The 16,625-nt window shown below is 37.5% G+C and overlaps 1 protein-coding gene across 3 annotated transcripts in view; it reads right to left on the bottom strand.

Annotated features, from left to right (window-relative positions):
- Positions 1–16,625, bottom strand: part of Cecr2 (CECR2 histone acetyl-lysine reader) — a 138,868-nt gene that overhangs the window by 36,832 nt on the left and 85,411 nt on the right. For all 3 annotated transcript variants that reach the window (XM_020153849.2, XM_020153852.2, XM_074076418.1), the window contains exons 3-7: positions 6,440–6,623; positions 5,186–5,325; positions 4,083–4,187; positions 1,778–1,827; positions 595–764 (exon numbers count right to left, since the gene is read on the bottom strand). In XM_020153849.2, the coding sequence (XP_020009438.2) occupies positions 595–764; positions 1,778–1,827; positions 4,083–4,187; positions 5,186–5,325; positions 6,440–6,623 (649 nt within the window). The remainder of the gene's footprint in view (positions 1–594; positions 765–1,777; positions 1,828–4,082; positions 4,188–5,185; positions 5,326–6,439; positions 6,624–16,625) is intronic.

Here is a 16,625-nt window from a genome sequence, read left to right as displayed (position 1 = left end):
TGCCCAAGAACTCAAGGTCTTCCTGCCTCAGTCTTCCAAGTACTGGGAATACAGACATTCACTACCATGCCTGGCTTGAAGCAGGGTTTTTAAGAGTAATACCAAAGAAATAAGGAGAGAAGGGAGTGGAATAATGTTTGAAAATATCATGAATTAGAGTGTATGTGCATGAAAATATAGGGAATAGGAAACTACCAATTGTCCTGAAGTTGGAGAAGAAACAAATAGTTCAGGTGGAGCTTAGCACTGGAGCTGTAAGACAAATACTCATCAAAGTCTGCTATTTAGAGGGTGAGACAGATTGGTAAGGAGATTTTTTTTTTTAAAGTAAAATAAAAAGCAAACTCACGACACTTCATGACGTATGTTACATGAAAAAGAAGCCAGTTCCAGGCTTTGAAATGCTATTCTGGGTGGTGGGCACAGAGGACTCCATGGGGGTAAGGAGACATTATGTGACCCACAGTGCAGGAGAAGGGATCTGGTGGGATGGTACATTAACACTCCAGTTCAGAGAGGATGAGAGCCTATACCACCTAATGGACAGTGCAAGTACTCAGCTTCTTACTGACACTGTAGGGTGAAAAGGTGTACCTTCTGGGCAATCATGTTACAGATCTCAGGCAGGAAATCTTCACTGAGGAGCTTATAGAGCTGTCTCTCTCGGAGGGAGGTCCTCTCTCGAAAGCTCTCGGTGACCTGTCTCCACTCTTCTTCCGTTTGGCACAGGAGCCACCATGTGCCCTGACCAGGTCCTTGGGAACCTACAAAAGAAAAGGATAGATTCATTACAAGAGATACCACTAGAACACCTTTTTCTTACTTACTACCCTGGATCATAACTAAAATAAGGAAGTCAGAGGGGGAAAAAAGAAGAAAAAAGAGGCGTTTTTACCCTTTTTTTTTTTTGTGGGGGTGGGGAGTAATACTGGACTTATCAACTAAGGTTCTTACATGCAAGCATTCTACCACTTGTGCCACATTCCCTAGCCGGTCTATGCTAGGGCTGACACTTTCTGTTTTGGTGGTGTTGAGCTTCAAGCTTGATGGGGTCTCCTAACTGCCTGGGCTGGCCTCAGAACTGTGATCTTCCTGATTTCAGCCTCCCAAGTAGCTAGGATTGTAGGCATGAGCTACTGCTGCCAGGCTCTGTGATCCTATTTATGCTTCACAAATACCTGGGGTAACAGGCACAGCAGCATGCCCATCTTTTTATTGGTTTAGATGAGGTCTTGTGAACTTTTTGCTCTGGCTGGCATCAAACGGTGATCCTCTGGATCTTGGTCTCCCTAGCTCCGTCTTCCAAGTAGCTAGAATTAAGCAATGCTTAAATGTATTTACTTTCCTAGAAAAATGGTTTTGAGTTTGATCCTATGCAGAAATTTATGCCTTGACTAATTTATATAAGGATATGGTAAAGTGTTTATTTCTCTTGAATTTACGCTCTTTGGAAACCAGAATTAAAATCCAGGTAGGAAAGTAGTATGTCATAAAGTGCTGACATTAAAAAGTTCTTTGAGAAGCTGCTAATTCAATCAAATGTCTAGGTGCCTATTATACTGTGAGAGATAACAGGACATTTGTGAACAGACAGTCCTGATCTAAAGCTGTCTGTGAGATGGAAAGAGAGGCACAGGATGAGATAAGAGGAATGGAGAATTGGAGAAGGGAGGGAGGCTAGTGAGAAGGCTACTGCAATCATCTTAACTACTCTGTAGTTAAGGAATTAAGAATTAGGTTGACTTCACCCTTTCTAAACATCAACAAAGATCATTACCATTTCTTGTCTGTGGCTCAGGTGCCAAGGAGTTTTCTTCCTGCTTTTCACTGAAACACAGGAAAAGGAGGCAGCAATTAAAATAAAGACAAGTCCAAAATTGCTTGGTACATCCCCCAGAATGCAGACCCAACCTAATATGGAGAGAGAGAGAGAGAACGTGCATGTGTATGGGGGGTGAAGTTGGGGAAGAGGCATGATTCCCCTGAGTAAATGAAAAGTAGGATGTAGGCATGCTGCTAGAGACTAGAAGTTCTAACACAGAGGAACCAATGATATGGCCATGTCATGCATAGGAAAATAGCTACTTTAGAAACATTTTTGGGAAATCAAATAGATGAGTTAAATGTTAATAGTTAAATACCAAGAAAAAAGAACTAGGGAATCTAATGTTCTCCTGCCTGAATCAGGGCTACACTAAAGATGGCTTCTTTACTTTAACCTTATCTAAAGTAAAGGTTAAAAGCACACGGGCTTTGAAGCTGAACTGCTTCTGTTCAAGGTCTATCACCATGTGACCTCAGAGAACGTAATTAACTTTCCTGTAAAATGAGGCTGTTGATACAGTTCTTACCTCATAGAAATCTCAGAGACTAAATTACAAAATACACAAATTAAATCACAAAATGGTAAGTATGACTGTCATTATCAATTGGATTCCTGAAGCAAAATGGGAATACTAGGTTTTTCTTTCTTTCCAAACAGTGTATCATTTGATATAACTCTCAAATGAAAATGTTTTCTGTCACAAGCTAATAAAGTAGCTGCCGAGCATCTAAAATGTAGATAGTATACTTAAATAATTTACAATCAAATGAAATTATAAATTGGAATTAAATTTCACTTAATTGTAAAGCATTTAAATAGCCTCAGCTACAAAGCTCTAAAGGTATAAAAAGCACCAGTAGAGGGTAGCACAAGTCTATGTTTGCTTGGGACAAATGATTTCTATATTGTGAACGTTATGGTACTTTCATTATTGTTAATTTCAAGGAAATGAAGACAGGCATAAATAAATGGCTCTCCTAAATTTAGAAGTTGCTGTATATGTAGGGCATATACATACCATATGTAACTATAGAACATTTCTCACACACACTGCTATTGAAGAAATAAGCTGTACAACTCATTTAAATTTGTAGAAGGTTTAAGTAGAATTCTGATGGGAGTTAACAAAATCCAAATCATACTGATTTACTTATGTGATTCCTTAGGATCTTTTTTAGGGCGACCTGGGTTTGAACTCAGGGTTTAGCAATTGCAAAGCACGTGCTCTACCATGTGAGCCACACCTCAAGTACACTTTGTTCTGGTTATTTTTGGAGACGGGGGTCTTACAAACTATTTGCTAAGGCTGGCTTCAAATGCAATTCTGCCGATCTCAGCTTCCCAAGTAGTAAGAATATTTCTTTGTGGTTAAAAAGCATCAGTGGGATTATGTAATCCAAGAACCCTTAGATTAAGTAGTCAGAATTTCTAAATTTAGTGAAAGAAGCTATTTATTCTGTTACTAGAAATGTTAAAAACATGGCCTCACTTCTGCAGGTTTACAGGAAAGGTCAGATTTTGAATACTTCTATTTCATGGTACACTACTATAAGATTATGAAGTATAAAAGTAAACTTCTCAAATGTAAGAGAATGTCTTTTTCTTTGCTAGAATTATACATAAATTAAAGATTAAGAAAATAGTTAAGATGCTACCTTTTTTGTTTTAATTGTAGGAAACTGTACTGTAAACAAAGTACAGCATGTTAAGTAGTAAATTCTCCTTTGGAAAAGAACACGGAATAATAAATAATTCTACTAAGACACTAGCTAGTCAACACTTTTTGGTTATTGCTGTTGTTGCTGATGGTGCAGGGGACAGAAGTCAGGGCCTGGTCATGACAGACCAGCACTCTAACACTAAGGAACAACCCTAGCCCACAATACTTAAATGTTTAGTATAACAAATATTTATTGAACACTTACTATTTACAAGCGTAGCTTTTAGTTTATTGCATTGCCATCCACTGTTTTGTTCAGTTTAATAATCCTCATTAAACGAGGATTAAACTGTCCAGTAAAATAACAGTAAGTTGAGGGAGGGCAGTAACTTGTTAGAATTAACGCAGACAGGGCTTTCTGTTTTCTTAAGGGCATACTAGCCAATTTCACAAGGACTCTGACTTAGGTCTTCAGAACCTAAGATCTATGTCCTTCCCATGGCTCAAGCAAAATCAAGCATGAAGGAAGAAGTGAAATTAAGTAAAGTTCCTTCCAGCTTGAGAGTCTGTGACCACAGATTAACAAGATTTTCTTACCTTGCTGTAACCTCCTCCAGCAGTTTCTTCCGTTTTGGGGGCCTTCCTCTTCTTTTTCCTATTTTTCCAGGAACATTTGATACATTTTTTTGTCTTTCACTATCCCTAAGAAATAGTATTATTAAAAGAAATGTTCTGGTATAAGACTCATGAGTTACATAAGAGTTTTACTTTAGTAATTATGTTATTTCTGGCCCACAAGGTTATCCAAAGGGATTATGCAGCAAACAAAGGGAAAAAACACTGACTTTTTGTATTCCATATCAGTGTGTGGAACAAAAGAAAACTGACATTCTCTAATACTAAAGTATGAGTAAGATCTAAGGTCTTCCTAATAGTAAGCACTGCTCCCGGAAAAAAGGAAGTCTAAATAAAACAAGAGCTTAGCATCATTTTGGGATGCTATGGCAGTGAGGCCTGCCTTATTTAGGAAGTATTTATTTAGCAAGGCTTGTGTTTCAGGCATCATTTCAAGCTCTACCTTGTACTGATGAGCCCTAAGGTTCACAAGGCAGATAATCAAGTCTAATGAAAGAGCTCTCAAGGATTGCCTATGGTACTGTTCAGGAAATCTCTTGTCAACAACTTCATATCAGAATGAAATTGTCTTTCACCGTAGCTTTGTATCAGAGGATACAGAGCAAGTTCTTTTTGTATGAAATACCTCCTTGCCATCTCTTTTCAGGAATGCTGATAAGAAAAAGTTTAGAATTCTGATTCATTTAACTTTAATTACATTTTGACACACAGCTATCACAGCCCTGACAGTAAAGGCTCAAGCCTTTAATCCTAGCTACTGGAGGAACTATGAGTGGGAGGACTATAGTTTGAGGCCAGACCAGGCCAATAGTTTGGGAAATCCCATCTCAACAGAAAAAGCTGGGTGTGGCGGCATGCCCACCTGTTAATTCTAGCTACAGGGGAAAGCATAAAATAGGAAGATCACTGTCCCGAGAAAGCCTGGGCAAAAAGTGAAACCCTATCTCCAAAACAGCCAGAGCAAAAAGGGCTGGAGGTGAGGCTAAAGCAGTAGACTGCAAGCATGAGGCTGTGAGCTCAAACACCAGTACCACCAAGGAAAAGAAGAAAAAAAAAAAGACTACCTGCTCATAGAGAGTTCTCCATTGGACCTTCCTTGTACGGGATCCTCTTTGTACATTCGAGTTCCATAGAAGTACCAGTAAAGTGCCCCTGAATTGTCTTCACCCAGAGGTTCCACTCGGAGACTATCTGCATCCAGACCCTAGTTAAACAGGAAAGGGGATTTGGAGAAATGAGGAACAAAATAAAATAGAAGAAGACTAAAATGACAATTCGACATTTATATTCAGACATACCTCATATTTTAAAATGCCCAAGTATATCATCTGTAATTTATCATCTGGGCAGATGAAACAGAATGGATGGGTGTATGTACTTTCTTTGAAGACCAAGATACAGAAATATTTAAAATGTTACCTACCTCTACTACTTGTATTATTTCAGCAAAAAGAAAAAAAAATCTGATTAACATTTTAAATGTTTGGGAGAGTTGTCATTTTATGTGTGCACATTTGAAAGGAAGGACAATTACAACAGACTAGAATGAGATGTTTCAAGGTTTTATCTTGATCCACTATTATAATTCCTATTCCAGCAATACAGCTCCCAATTTACACCACAGCACACCCTGGCTTGATCTTCCCACTGCTACTGAAGTCCTAAGCAAAGACTGCACTAAATTACACAATGATTTTTAATCATGTGTCCATGAGCAGAGCTGGACTGCAAAGTTAACACCATTTAATCATTTATGATTAAACATATTTAGAAGCTGACGTCCCTGTTTGTGAAATAACCCATACTCCCCATTTTGATATACTTTTAGGATAACATAATAGCAACAAAATAAGGGAGAGGGAAGAGATTCTTACATCTTCCTTCTACAGTTTCTTTGAACTGTGTATAGAAAATAAACTTCACTAGTATGTATTATTTCAAGTCCTTACAGTTTCCTAATAAATATTTGAATTATGCTCACATTCAGACCTTGGGAAATAAAATTCAGTTCTAAATAAAGTGCAATTTTGAGTAATGACATGGCTGTTCCCATCTCATCTGGAATTCAGTATATGGAGAAACAAAATCCAGCTAGACATTAAACTAAAATAATGTACTGCCAAATACAAGCATGTCTTGCATTCCTTGGCTACCTGGGTATGGTTGTGTATACAGTGTCAGTATCAATTAAGAGCACAAAGGCTAGTATTAACAAGCAAAAGACTGTCTTCTCTTAATATCTTTGGTTCGATGTTCTGACCACATTTCTGACTGCTGTTTTTTTATTGCTTTAATGAAAGGGCTTGCCAGGGAAGCACCTTGAGAAGATCGAAGACATCATCTGCATCTAGCCGATAATCACAGAGGCGGTGCAAGATCTCCACACGGGTACGGAGAGGCAGGTCTTGGAAACTGGCTTCTCTCAAAGGGTTGGGTTTCCCTTCTTCGAGTTCCCAACGGTAGTTGATAATGTCCTCCAAATAGCTATGGAATGTCTGAGGCCTAACGAAATGACCCGAAACACAAAAATACATTAATATACCACAGAGAAATGGGGCAGGGAGAGACTGATAGCTTGACAGCCAGCAAATTTATGAAAAGCAGGGAGGATCCAAAAGGTCTTCATTGAAGCTTTATGCATTAGACTATCTACATGGATGTTGCATTTCATCAAATCCCAAAGAAGCAAATGTTATCAAGAGTGTTTTTCATAGAGTAGCTTGTTTGAATTTAAAATACAAATAGCAGATTCAGGTCACTCTTTGATCATACTATTAAAGAGACTTCACATTGTTCATGACTTAAGATGATTCAGTTCAATGACTTAGATGGCACAAAAAAGTCATAGTGTGACTAAATTCAGGTTAAGATGCAAAGGTCGAAAACATCAGAATACAAGTAGCTATTCTTATGTGCAATTATACGCTACTCTACTTTTTTTCTTATCTTTCTAAAAGACATGGCAGTCTATGTTGCTCAGGCTGGTCTCCGATTCCTGGCTCATATGGTACTCCTCCTCAGTCTCAGCTAGGGACTATAGGCACACACCCACACAACTGGTTGTTCTAAATTCTGAACACAGGTGCACAACAGAAAATATTTAAGACAGAATGGCAACTTAAACGTCTTCTTGACTGGAATTTGGCAATCCTGAATTTTCATTAGTCTTGCATTAGTCTTTGCACAATTTGATTATGTCTTGCACATAATACAGTGCTATTTTTTAGATACTTAGTCTGTATTTCACTGTTGAAGAATTTAGATACAATTTACCGCATCCTTGTTATGAAATTGTGCTCCTTACTAAGAAACAAAAGGACTAAAGGAGATGCCAGTATCATTAAAAAGAGGCATGGAACATGTTGATGAGAAAAGGTCATAGGAAATGTTTGTGGGAAAAAAAGTTAGCTACTCCTCCCACCCCCAAAATAGAAGCAACTTCTTTCCCATAGTATTGTTATCACCTCACTGGGGGAAATATATGCTAGTTTATAAAATGCAGCATGACAGCATCCTCAACTTTGCTAAGACTGCAGCACACATTCAGTGCCACGGCACTGCCACATTAACATCTGCTTGAACTTTCCAGGGGCTGCACTAGCTGCCTCTCTCCCCTGCCTAGAAAGCTCCCTTCAGGAGTGAGGGGTTGGATAAACGGAAGTCGAAACTGCCCATGGTAAAAAGTGGACTAATGTGAGGCAAAATCTGAAAATTAAAGAGAAGATGGTTTTACAAAATTTTGGTTTTTGGTTGTAAGGTGAAGAAAACAGTATCCCCTTTGTAATAAATCTCTTTAAATAACATGTGATTTCAAGAATATCTAGGGCTAAGGATGTAGGTCAGTAGTAGAATGCTCGTCTATCATGCAAAGGTTGGGGTCTGGGGCTAGCCTGGACTGTAATCCTCCTACTTATACCTATCATATCTGCAACCAGAAGTGTGTACCATGACACCCAGCTTGTTGGTTGAAATGGGGGTACTGCTAACTTTTTGCATAAATTGGCCTTATACTACCTCCCAACCATCTGGGATTACAGAAGTGACCAGTATGCTTAGTATATACCCAGTTGCCCAAAGAATGATGTTCATTTTTCCTGCAGGGAAAAAATAATTGTGATAAAGAGATCATTTCACCAGAATGGTGGCTTCACTGGAAGATACTGCAGCAGACAGGCTGTGCCAGGCTAGAAACCTATCTCATTCTAATGTGTAGTGAGGAAAGCACAACCACATCAGTACACAAACACTGTAGATGGAAAAGTGTTATTTCCTGCATCTACAACCTGTTTGGAAGCCAGCTGACATGACTGACATTCTTTCCAACAGCTCTATTATCCTACTCAGTTTCATTAATTTTGCACTGCTCCCTCAAGCATTTCTAGAACACCTTGACTAAAAGGGTTGACAATGCAGGATAACTCAAGTTTCTTTTATACAGATAAACTTTCTCATATAAATACACAGCTCTTTTTTTTCTTTTTTTTTTTTGGTGGACCTGGAGTTTAAACTCAGGGCTTCAAGTATGATGTAGGCACTCTACTACTGAGCTACACCTCCAGTTCATTTTGCTCTGATTATTTTGACTGGCTTTGACCTGCAATTGTTGTGATCTCAGCCTCCCAAGTAGCTAGGATTACAGGCATGAGCCATAAGTGTCAGGCCAGCTCTTTCTTTTAAACATTACAAAATGAAAGGGGGTTACTAAGGTATTGAGAGAAAAAGGGGAAAGGGAAAGGAGGGAGGGGAGCTTTAGAAAGCAAATGTACTAGCCAGGAGTAATTTGACAGGAAGCTAAAAATCAGGTTGATCCTTTCTACCTTGTGGTTTGGTTCTTAATTTTCCTTTTGGCAGCACTAGGATTTGAAGTCAGGGCTTCATGCTTACTAGGCAGGCACTTTTGCTGCTTGAGCCAGTTCTACCAGCAGTTCTTATTTTCTATAGGGCATAAATAAATGCTTTTAAGAATCCAATCAAGATTTCTCCGAGAAAAATGAGCACAAGTACATATGTACTTTGAGATTTTACTATTTTAAGGAAGAAGACAGTGTTACCACTGTGTGGCTTTAAAAAAACAAAACCGATCTGCATGTGTCTGCGCATGCACATAAGCATGCATTTTTTACTCTCTTGGACTTAAATTCTAGAGTTTACATTATACAAAACACTCACTGACTTATTTATCCATTCTGCTCAGCGCAATCCTTTCTTAATGACTTAGATACCTCTCATCTTCATGAAATTATCCTGAACTGTAATGAAATAAATCATTTAAATAGGCTAGCAAGATCAAACCAACTGAAAGTTCTGAATACAGCAAGGTCTACATTCCCAGTTGGCTGACAAAAGCTCCAAATCCTCTTAAATGATCCATTTTCTCACTATATTTTCATCCTACAAAATATTATCACTTAATATCCTGTGAGAAAAGAAATGATACCAGCTTGCAATTACCTCTTCGTTGTAACACGGGGACTGCTGACAGGAATGTAAAATGGTACAGCTACTTTGGAGACTTTAGCCAACTGTACAACAAATTAAAGGGTTAGTTAGCCAGGCGTGGTAGCACAGGAGTATAACCCCAGAACTTAGGAGGCTGAGACAGGAGAATCTTGAGTTGGAAACCAGCCTGGACTATATAGTGAGTCTGAGGTCAACCTGAGCTACATGTCAAGACCATGTCGCCCCCCAAATTTTTTTTAATTAAAGGATTACTATATAGTGTAAGTATTCCACTTCTAGAGTATATCCAAAAAGATAAAAACACACATTCAACAAAAACTTGTACATATATGTTTAAAGCAGCATAATTTTCTTTTTCTTTTTCTGTATAGGGGCTTTAACTCAGGGCTTCATGCTTGCTAGGCATATACTCTGCCACTTCAGCTACTCTGCCAGCCCTTTTTTGTGTTGAGTATTTTCAAGATAGGGTCTCGCAAATAGAGTATTATTTGATGATAAAAAAGAAATGAAGCAACATATGCAACAACATGAAAATATTATGCTAAATGAAAGAAGCCCAATGCAAAACGATAGTTACTGTACTTGTCCACTTATAAGACATTTCAACAATAGTCTAACCTATAAAGACAGCAAGTAGAATAGAGATTGAGGAATGGGGGTAATTAGGAGTGACTGTTAGTGGGTGTAAGGTGTCTTGTTGGGGTGATAAAAAATGTTTGGTAATTAGTAGTGATGGCTGCAAAAATCTGAGTATACTAAAAACTTGTTATGTGTACCTAGATGAACAACTAGAAAAACACCCATTATCAAAAAACACATTTATAGGGCACTAGTGGCTCATGCCTGTGATCCTAGTTAGTCTGGAGGCAGAGATCAGGAGGGTAGTGATTTGAAGTCAGCCTAGGCAAACAGTTTGTGGAGACCCTATCTTGAAACTACCCAACATAAAAAAGGGCTGGTAGAGTGGCTCAAGTGGTAGTCTGGCTACCAAGCATGAGGCCCTGAATTCAAACTCCATTATTGCCACAGCTCCCCACCCTCCACATTAAACAAAAATGGATTAAGCATCCTAATTAAAGGCCAGAAATCAACTGTGTAATTTAATCACAAAAATAAAAGGATTGAACCCAAGCACTGGGTAAATCACGCTGTACTCCTAGCTTCCAATCCTGAGACTGGAAGGATCACAGTTTCAGTCTAGGCAAATACTTCAAAAGAGACCCCCATCTCCAAAAGTAATCAGAGCAAAATGGACAACAGATATAATTCAAGCAGTAGAGTGTTTGCTTTGTAAGCACGAAACCCTGAGCTCAAACTCCAGTCCCATGATAGAGATGGGTAAGGTAGGTAGGTAGGCAGGCAGACTAGAAAATTATAAACCAGGCAGAGTAAGCCTAACAAAGATGAATAGAGACATGATATAAGTTCAGTTGGCAGCACACTTGCCTAGCAAGTAAAGCACTAGGTTCAAACCACATTGCTGAAGAAAAAATTAATAACAATAATATTGTATACACTTGTAGTCCCAGCTACTTAGAAGACTGAGTCAAGAAGATCACTGGAGCCCAGGAGTGCTGGGCCAGCTTGAGCAATGTATGGGACCCTGTGCCAGCTCCCTCCACAAAAAGGCTGCATAGCTAGATTAATAAGGCAAAAAAGGTTTGAAAACAGTCTTATAAAATAATAAATGGACCAATTTGCAAAGAATGTATAACAAAGCTACACATACATCTAGTAACAGACGAGAAAATAAGCAAAACAAACAAAAACTGGAAAATTCACAGACAAATTCACAATCATATCCAGAGACTCTAATGTCACTTTCTCAGACTAGGGATGTAGTTCAAATAGTAGAGAACCTGCCTAGCCAGCAGGAATCACTGAGTCCAACAAACTCTAGTAATGCCAAAACAGAAAAAGGAAAAACAAATCTCTTTCTTAACAGACCACATAGACCAAAGAATCAACAAGGACACATCTCAAGAACACTACTAATATAACTGGTATCTACAAAATACTACACAGAAAACCATTAGATTGTATATCCTTTTCAAGTGCATATTGAATGTTCACCAAGATAAACCATATGATAGGAACAAAATTAAGTCTCAATAACCTTCAAAAGGTTGATATTTCACTAAGTGTATTACATGAACATAGGGAATTAAATCAGAAATCACTAAGCTATCCAGAAATTAAGTAATATACCTCTTTTAGAGTTACAGAGAAAATAAATCAGAATGTTTGAAATGATAATGAAAACTTAAAAATTTGAGGGATATAGTCAAATACCCTGGAAGGCAATCTGTAAGGTTTTTTTTTTTGTGGGGGGGAGGGGAGGAGAATTTTTAGTGTTAAATGCCTGAATTTAAAAAAGTAAAAAAGCTCAAAAATAGTACCTAAGAAGAACAAGTTAAAGTCAAAGTAAATAGAATTAATAAAGAGAAGAAATCTGTAATAAAGTTAAAAAATTGATAAATATGCAGAAAGAACAAAGTGGCAGAGAGAAGACTACTAAAGCTTTTATAAAGGATAAGAGAGCATCATGAATGGCATTATGGAAATCAATCAGAAAACACATACTAGACAGTATGCCTCGGGAAAAAATACCCTCTGGCAAAAACGGTTTAAAAAACAGAAAACCTCAGTAATTTAAATGCATTTAAGAAAATGAATGAATAATAAAACCTTGACAGAAAAAATTACAAGCCTACAGCCTTTTTTTACCAGTCAGTTTTGTCAAATATTCAAGGAAATGTTTGAAAGAAATCACACAAACTTACTGAAAACGGGAGGGAAAACTTCCAGACCAAAAACCTGACAAGAATTTTGATGAAAATAAAACTGAAGACTAATATCCTTCATGAACATACATGCAAAAATCATCAAGAAAAAATTAGTAAATCAAATCCAACATTATATAAAAGTTGAATGCATTCTTGCTAACATCAAGTACAATACCGTATTAAAAACCAGTCATTAACAGCATTATTTCTGTGCTTGTTGCTAAAATTGTGGAAGAAAATTTCTTCAAATGAAAAGTTCTGGAAAAAAGACATTTATATAGAAGAATGGAGGAAGGAGAAGAGATAAAGGAAAATGATGGAGGGGTGAATTTACTTCAGGTACATTGTAAGCACTCTTGTACATGTCACAACTTACTCCCAATACAAAAACATGATAATAAAAATTAAAAAAAGAAAATAACGGCTAGGAAGCCATTTAGAGTTTAAAATATAATTCCAAGAAAAAAAGAAGGAAAGAAGTAAACCTGATTCATTTTAAATTATTTATTTAGTTTTTTTGTAACATTCTCACTATGCAGCTCAGGCTAGCCTTGAATTCATGATCCTGCTGCCTTAGCCTGGAGAGTGCTAACATTATAAGCACGCGCCACCACACCTGGCTATCAAAACAGTTCTTATTTGCAGACAGTATAAAAATTCTCGAGAATCTAAGGTAAATTCAGCAAGATGGTGGAAGTAAGGTCAATAAATGAAAATAACTGCATTTCACACATAAAGCAGTATTTTAAAATATTAAAAAGAAGCTACTTAGGAATAAATAGAAAGAGGTCCAATACCTTTACCCTGAAAACTACAAAATACAGCTTAAATAAAAGATAAATGGAGAGATAAGTATCACACTCAAGGGTTGGAAAATGCAATATATTTTAGGTCATCCACTCTTTCTATCAGGTTTTATTTTTATTAACTAATTCATTTATTTTTGCAGTACTGGGGCTTGAACTCAAGACCTATACCTTGAGCCTCTACCAGTCCTTTTTTGTTAAGGGCAGGGTTTCTTGAACTATTTGCCCAGGCCGGCTTTGAACTGCAATCCTCTGATTTCTGCCTCCTGAGTAGCTATGAGTACAGGGGTGAGCCAACAGCACCCAGCCAGGCTTTATTTTTGAGACAATGTCTTACCATTTACTTCACTAGAACTTGCTATGTAGCCCAGGCCGGCCTCAAATTTGCAATCCTGCCTGCACCTGAGATTACAAGGTGTGTACCAGCAGGCTCTTTGTGGGTTAGAAACTGACATGCAGATTTTAAAATTAATGTGGAAGTGCAAAAGACTTAAAATAGCCAAAGCATACATACATACATACCAATAGCAAGTCCAAAAACTACATATGCTATCTGAAAGGAAATGCAATAAAAGAAAGTACACTGACCTCATACCAAGTACAAACACAAACCCATAATGAATCATCCAGCCAACCGGGCTAGCAGAACAGCTCAAATGGTAGAGCACCTGCATAGCAGGTGACAGACCCTGAGTTCAAACCCCAGTTGGGGGGTATGGGGGAGCAGAAGGAGGCTGCTAAATCTCTAAAACATCTAAACAAGAGCATGTGAAAGAAATCCTTGTGACATTAAGGTAGACAATGACTTCTCACATCGGAACAAAAAAGTATGAAACATATCAGGAAAAAACGTATTAAAATGGAGTTGGGTGCTGGTAGCTCACACCTGTAATCCTAGCTTCTCAGGAGGTAGAGATCAGGAGGACTGAGATTCGAAGCCAGCTAAGACAAATAGTTTGTGAAACCTTACCTCGAAAATACCCAATATAAAACAGGAATGGCTCAAGCAGTAGTGTGTGTGTCTAGCAAGCATGAAGTCCTGAATTCAAACACTACTAAAACAAAAATTGATTAAAATGGATTTCAACTACATAAAAACTCTTCATTCTTCAAAGCATACAAACACATGGAAAAGAAAGCTACATACCAAGAGAAAATATACATTATATTTTGATCATTATATATTTAACAGAATTTGTTTGTTTATTTTTATTTATCCAGAATAAGTCTTTTTTCCCCCTCTGTACTGAAGTTTAAACTTCAGGGCCTTTGCCACTTGAGCCATGCCTCCAACTCCAGAATATACAGACTTACAGCTCAATTTAGAAAAAAGTAAATACCCTTAATTTAAAACAAATAAGCATAAGACCTGAATAAACATTTCTCAAGAAAGCTTTATGTGAGCTGGGGTGTGGCTCAAGTGGTAGAGTGTCTGCCTAGCAAGTGCAAGGCCCCGAGTTCAAAATCGAGTACCACAAAAAAAAGGATATTAATAAACAGTGAGCACACAAATAAATGTTCAACACTGCTAGTCATCAAGGAAATACAAATTAAAACCACAACAAATTACTACCTTAAACACAATGGAACCAGTAAAATTAAAACCAGCAGTGTTCTTATTTTGCTAGTGGGATATGAATGTAACTGCTCTGGGAAATAGTCTGATGCTTTGTAAAAGTTAAACACACTATTATCATGATTCAGCAATTCCATGAAAAATGAAAACATATATCCCTACAAATATTCACAGCAGCTTGATTCAAAACTGCCTCAAATTAAAAGCAACAGAAATGTCCATCAACAAGTGAATGGATAAGCAAACTGCGATTTTTCACTGGGTGCAATTTAGTCCCCCCTTTCAGTCAAAAGGAACAAATCACTGATTCAAACACTAGTCCAAATGACTCAAAGAAGCTGGACACAAGACTTCATTTCACACTGGGTAATCTTATTCACACAAAATTCTTAAACACGTAAAACAATGTATAGTGGCAAAAATGAGGGGAATGGTAGCTAGAATAGGTTTTTATCAGAGAGACTTGAGAACATTTTGTGGAGGTCAAAATGTTCTACTTTCTGAGTAGGACACTGACTGCATGGTGTATTCATTTGCCAAAATCCACTGGCCTGTACTTTTAAGTTGTGTGGGGTTTATTGTACCTAAATTGTATCTCAAAAAGACAAGTTCAAGTGAACACATTTAGCAGATATTTAGTAAATATTTCCAAAATGATACACGATATTTCTCACTGGTAGAGCACTCCCTAGATGTGAGGTCCTGGATTTGAACCACACTACTGAAATTAGACTAGTAAATCCTACAAGATGATCAACTAAAGCTCCTTGCATGATTATGATGCTAATTATAAAGTGCAGTTAAATTTTACAGGTGAAAACCTTTTAAAGCCGAAGTCCCAAATACAATTCAGGCAGTCTATGAAGTTGGCTTTTTAAAGAACTGTGCAAATTTTATACTTCTTTCAATTACAAATATGGGCAATAAGCCTCAGTAATTTTAGCAGTATCTGTGTATTTTTCACCAGTAGATACTACAGGCACATCAAAACAGAACTTCTACCCATCAATATTTGAAGATAGTGATACCGACAAATCAGAACTGTTAATTTCTGGATTAATAATCACTCGAATATGTAATTTAATGAATTAAGAAACACATTACTATAACAAAAATTTGATTCTTTACTAGTTTTCCATAAAACCAGGTTCTGATGTAATCCTAATTTTACTCTGTGGTTTGCAAAGCATTCTTATTTTATTTATTTATTCATTCACTTACTTTTTCATTCTAGCACTGGGGGTTGAACTTGGGACCTTGTGCTTGCTAGGCAGATGCCCTACTACTTGAGCTGCTCCATTAGAACATTATTCTGCTCATAAGCTTTTTCATTAGAGTTCTGAAGAACAACACATCACAAGAGAGCTGAAAAACCCTTCTTTTCAAGGTAAAACTTTTTGCTTAATATTTCTCTTCTATAGCATGAGGGGCTGTGATTAAGAGCTGGCAGTCTAGGGGCCAAATTGGCCCTATGTAAATTATTAGCTGTTTATCCTTGGAAGATTTACTTAACCACTCTGTGCTTTCAAATTTCTCATCCCTGACAAGTGGATGAGAGAGGAATCTATCTTCTGGGATTGTTACAAAGATTAAATGAGAGTCCCTGAAAACCTTTTAGAGAACAGCCCAGGAGGTTCCATTGTGCCGGTGAATTCAGTTTGTAAAAATTCACTGTGCTTTATGCTTAAGAATATGCACTTTTCTATAGGTATATTATACATCAAGACACAGATTATTATTGTCATGGCTGGTACCTTGATCACAGTCTTAGCCTGAGCGCAGCCACTGACCCAGGGAAAGTGAGGTAAAAAAATTTCGGTTTTGGTTGCTAAGTTTTAAGGAATTTGTTACATATATGTAACAGTCACACAACATG

This window comes from Castor canadensis, chromosome 6 (genome assembly GCF_047511655.1).
Source record: "Castor canadensis chromosome 6, mCasCan1.hap1v2, whole genome shotgun sequence".
Taxonomy (NCBI): Eukaryota; Metazoa; Chordata; class Mammalia; order Rodentia; family Castoridae; genus Castor; species Castor canadensis.
This window is presented reverse-complemented; position numbering and strand designations above follow the sequence as displayed.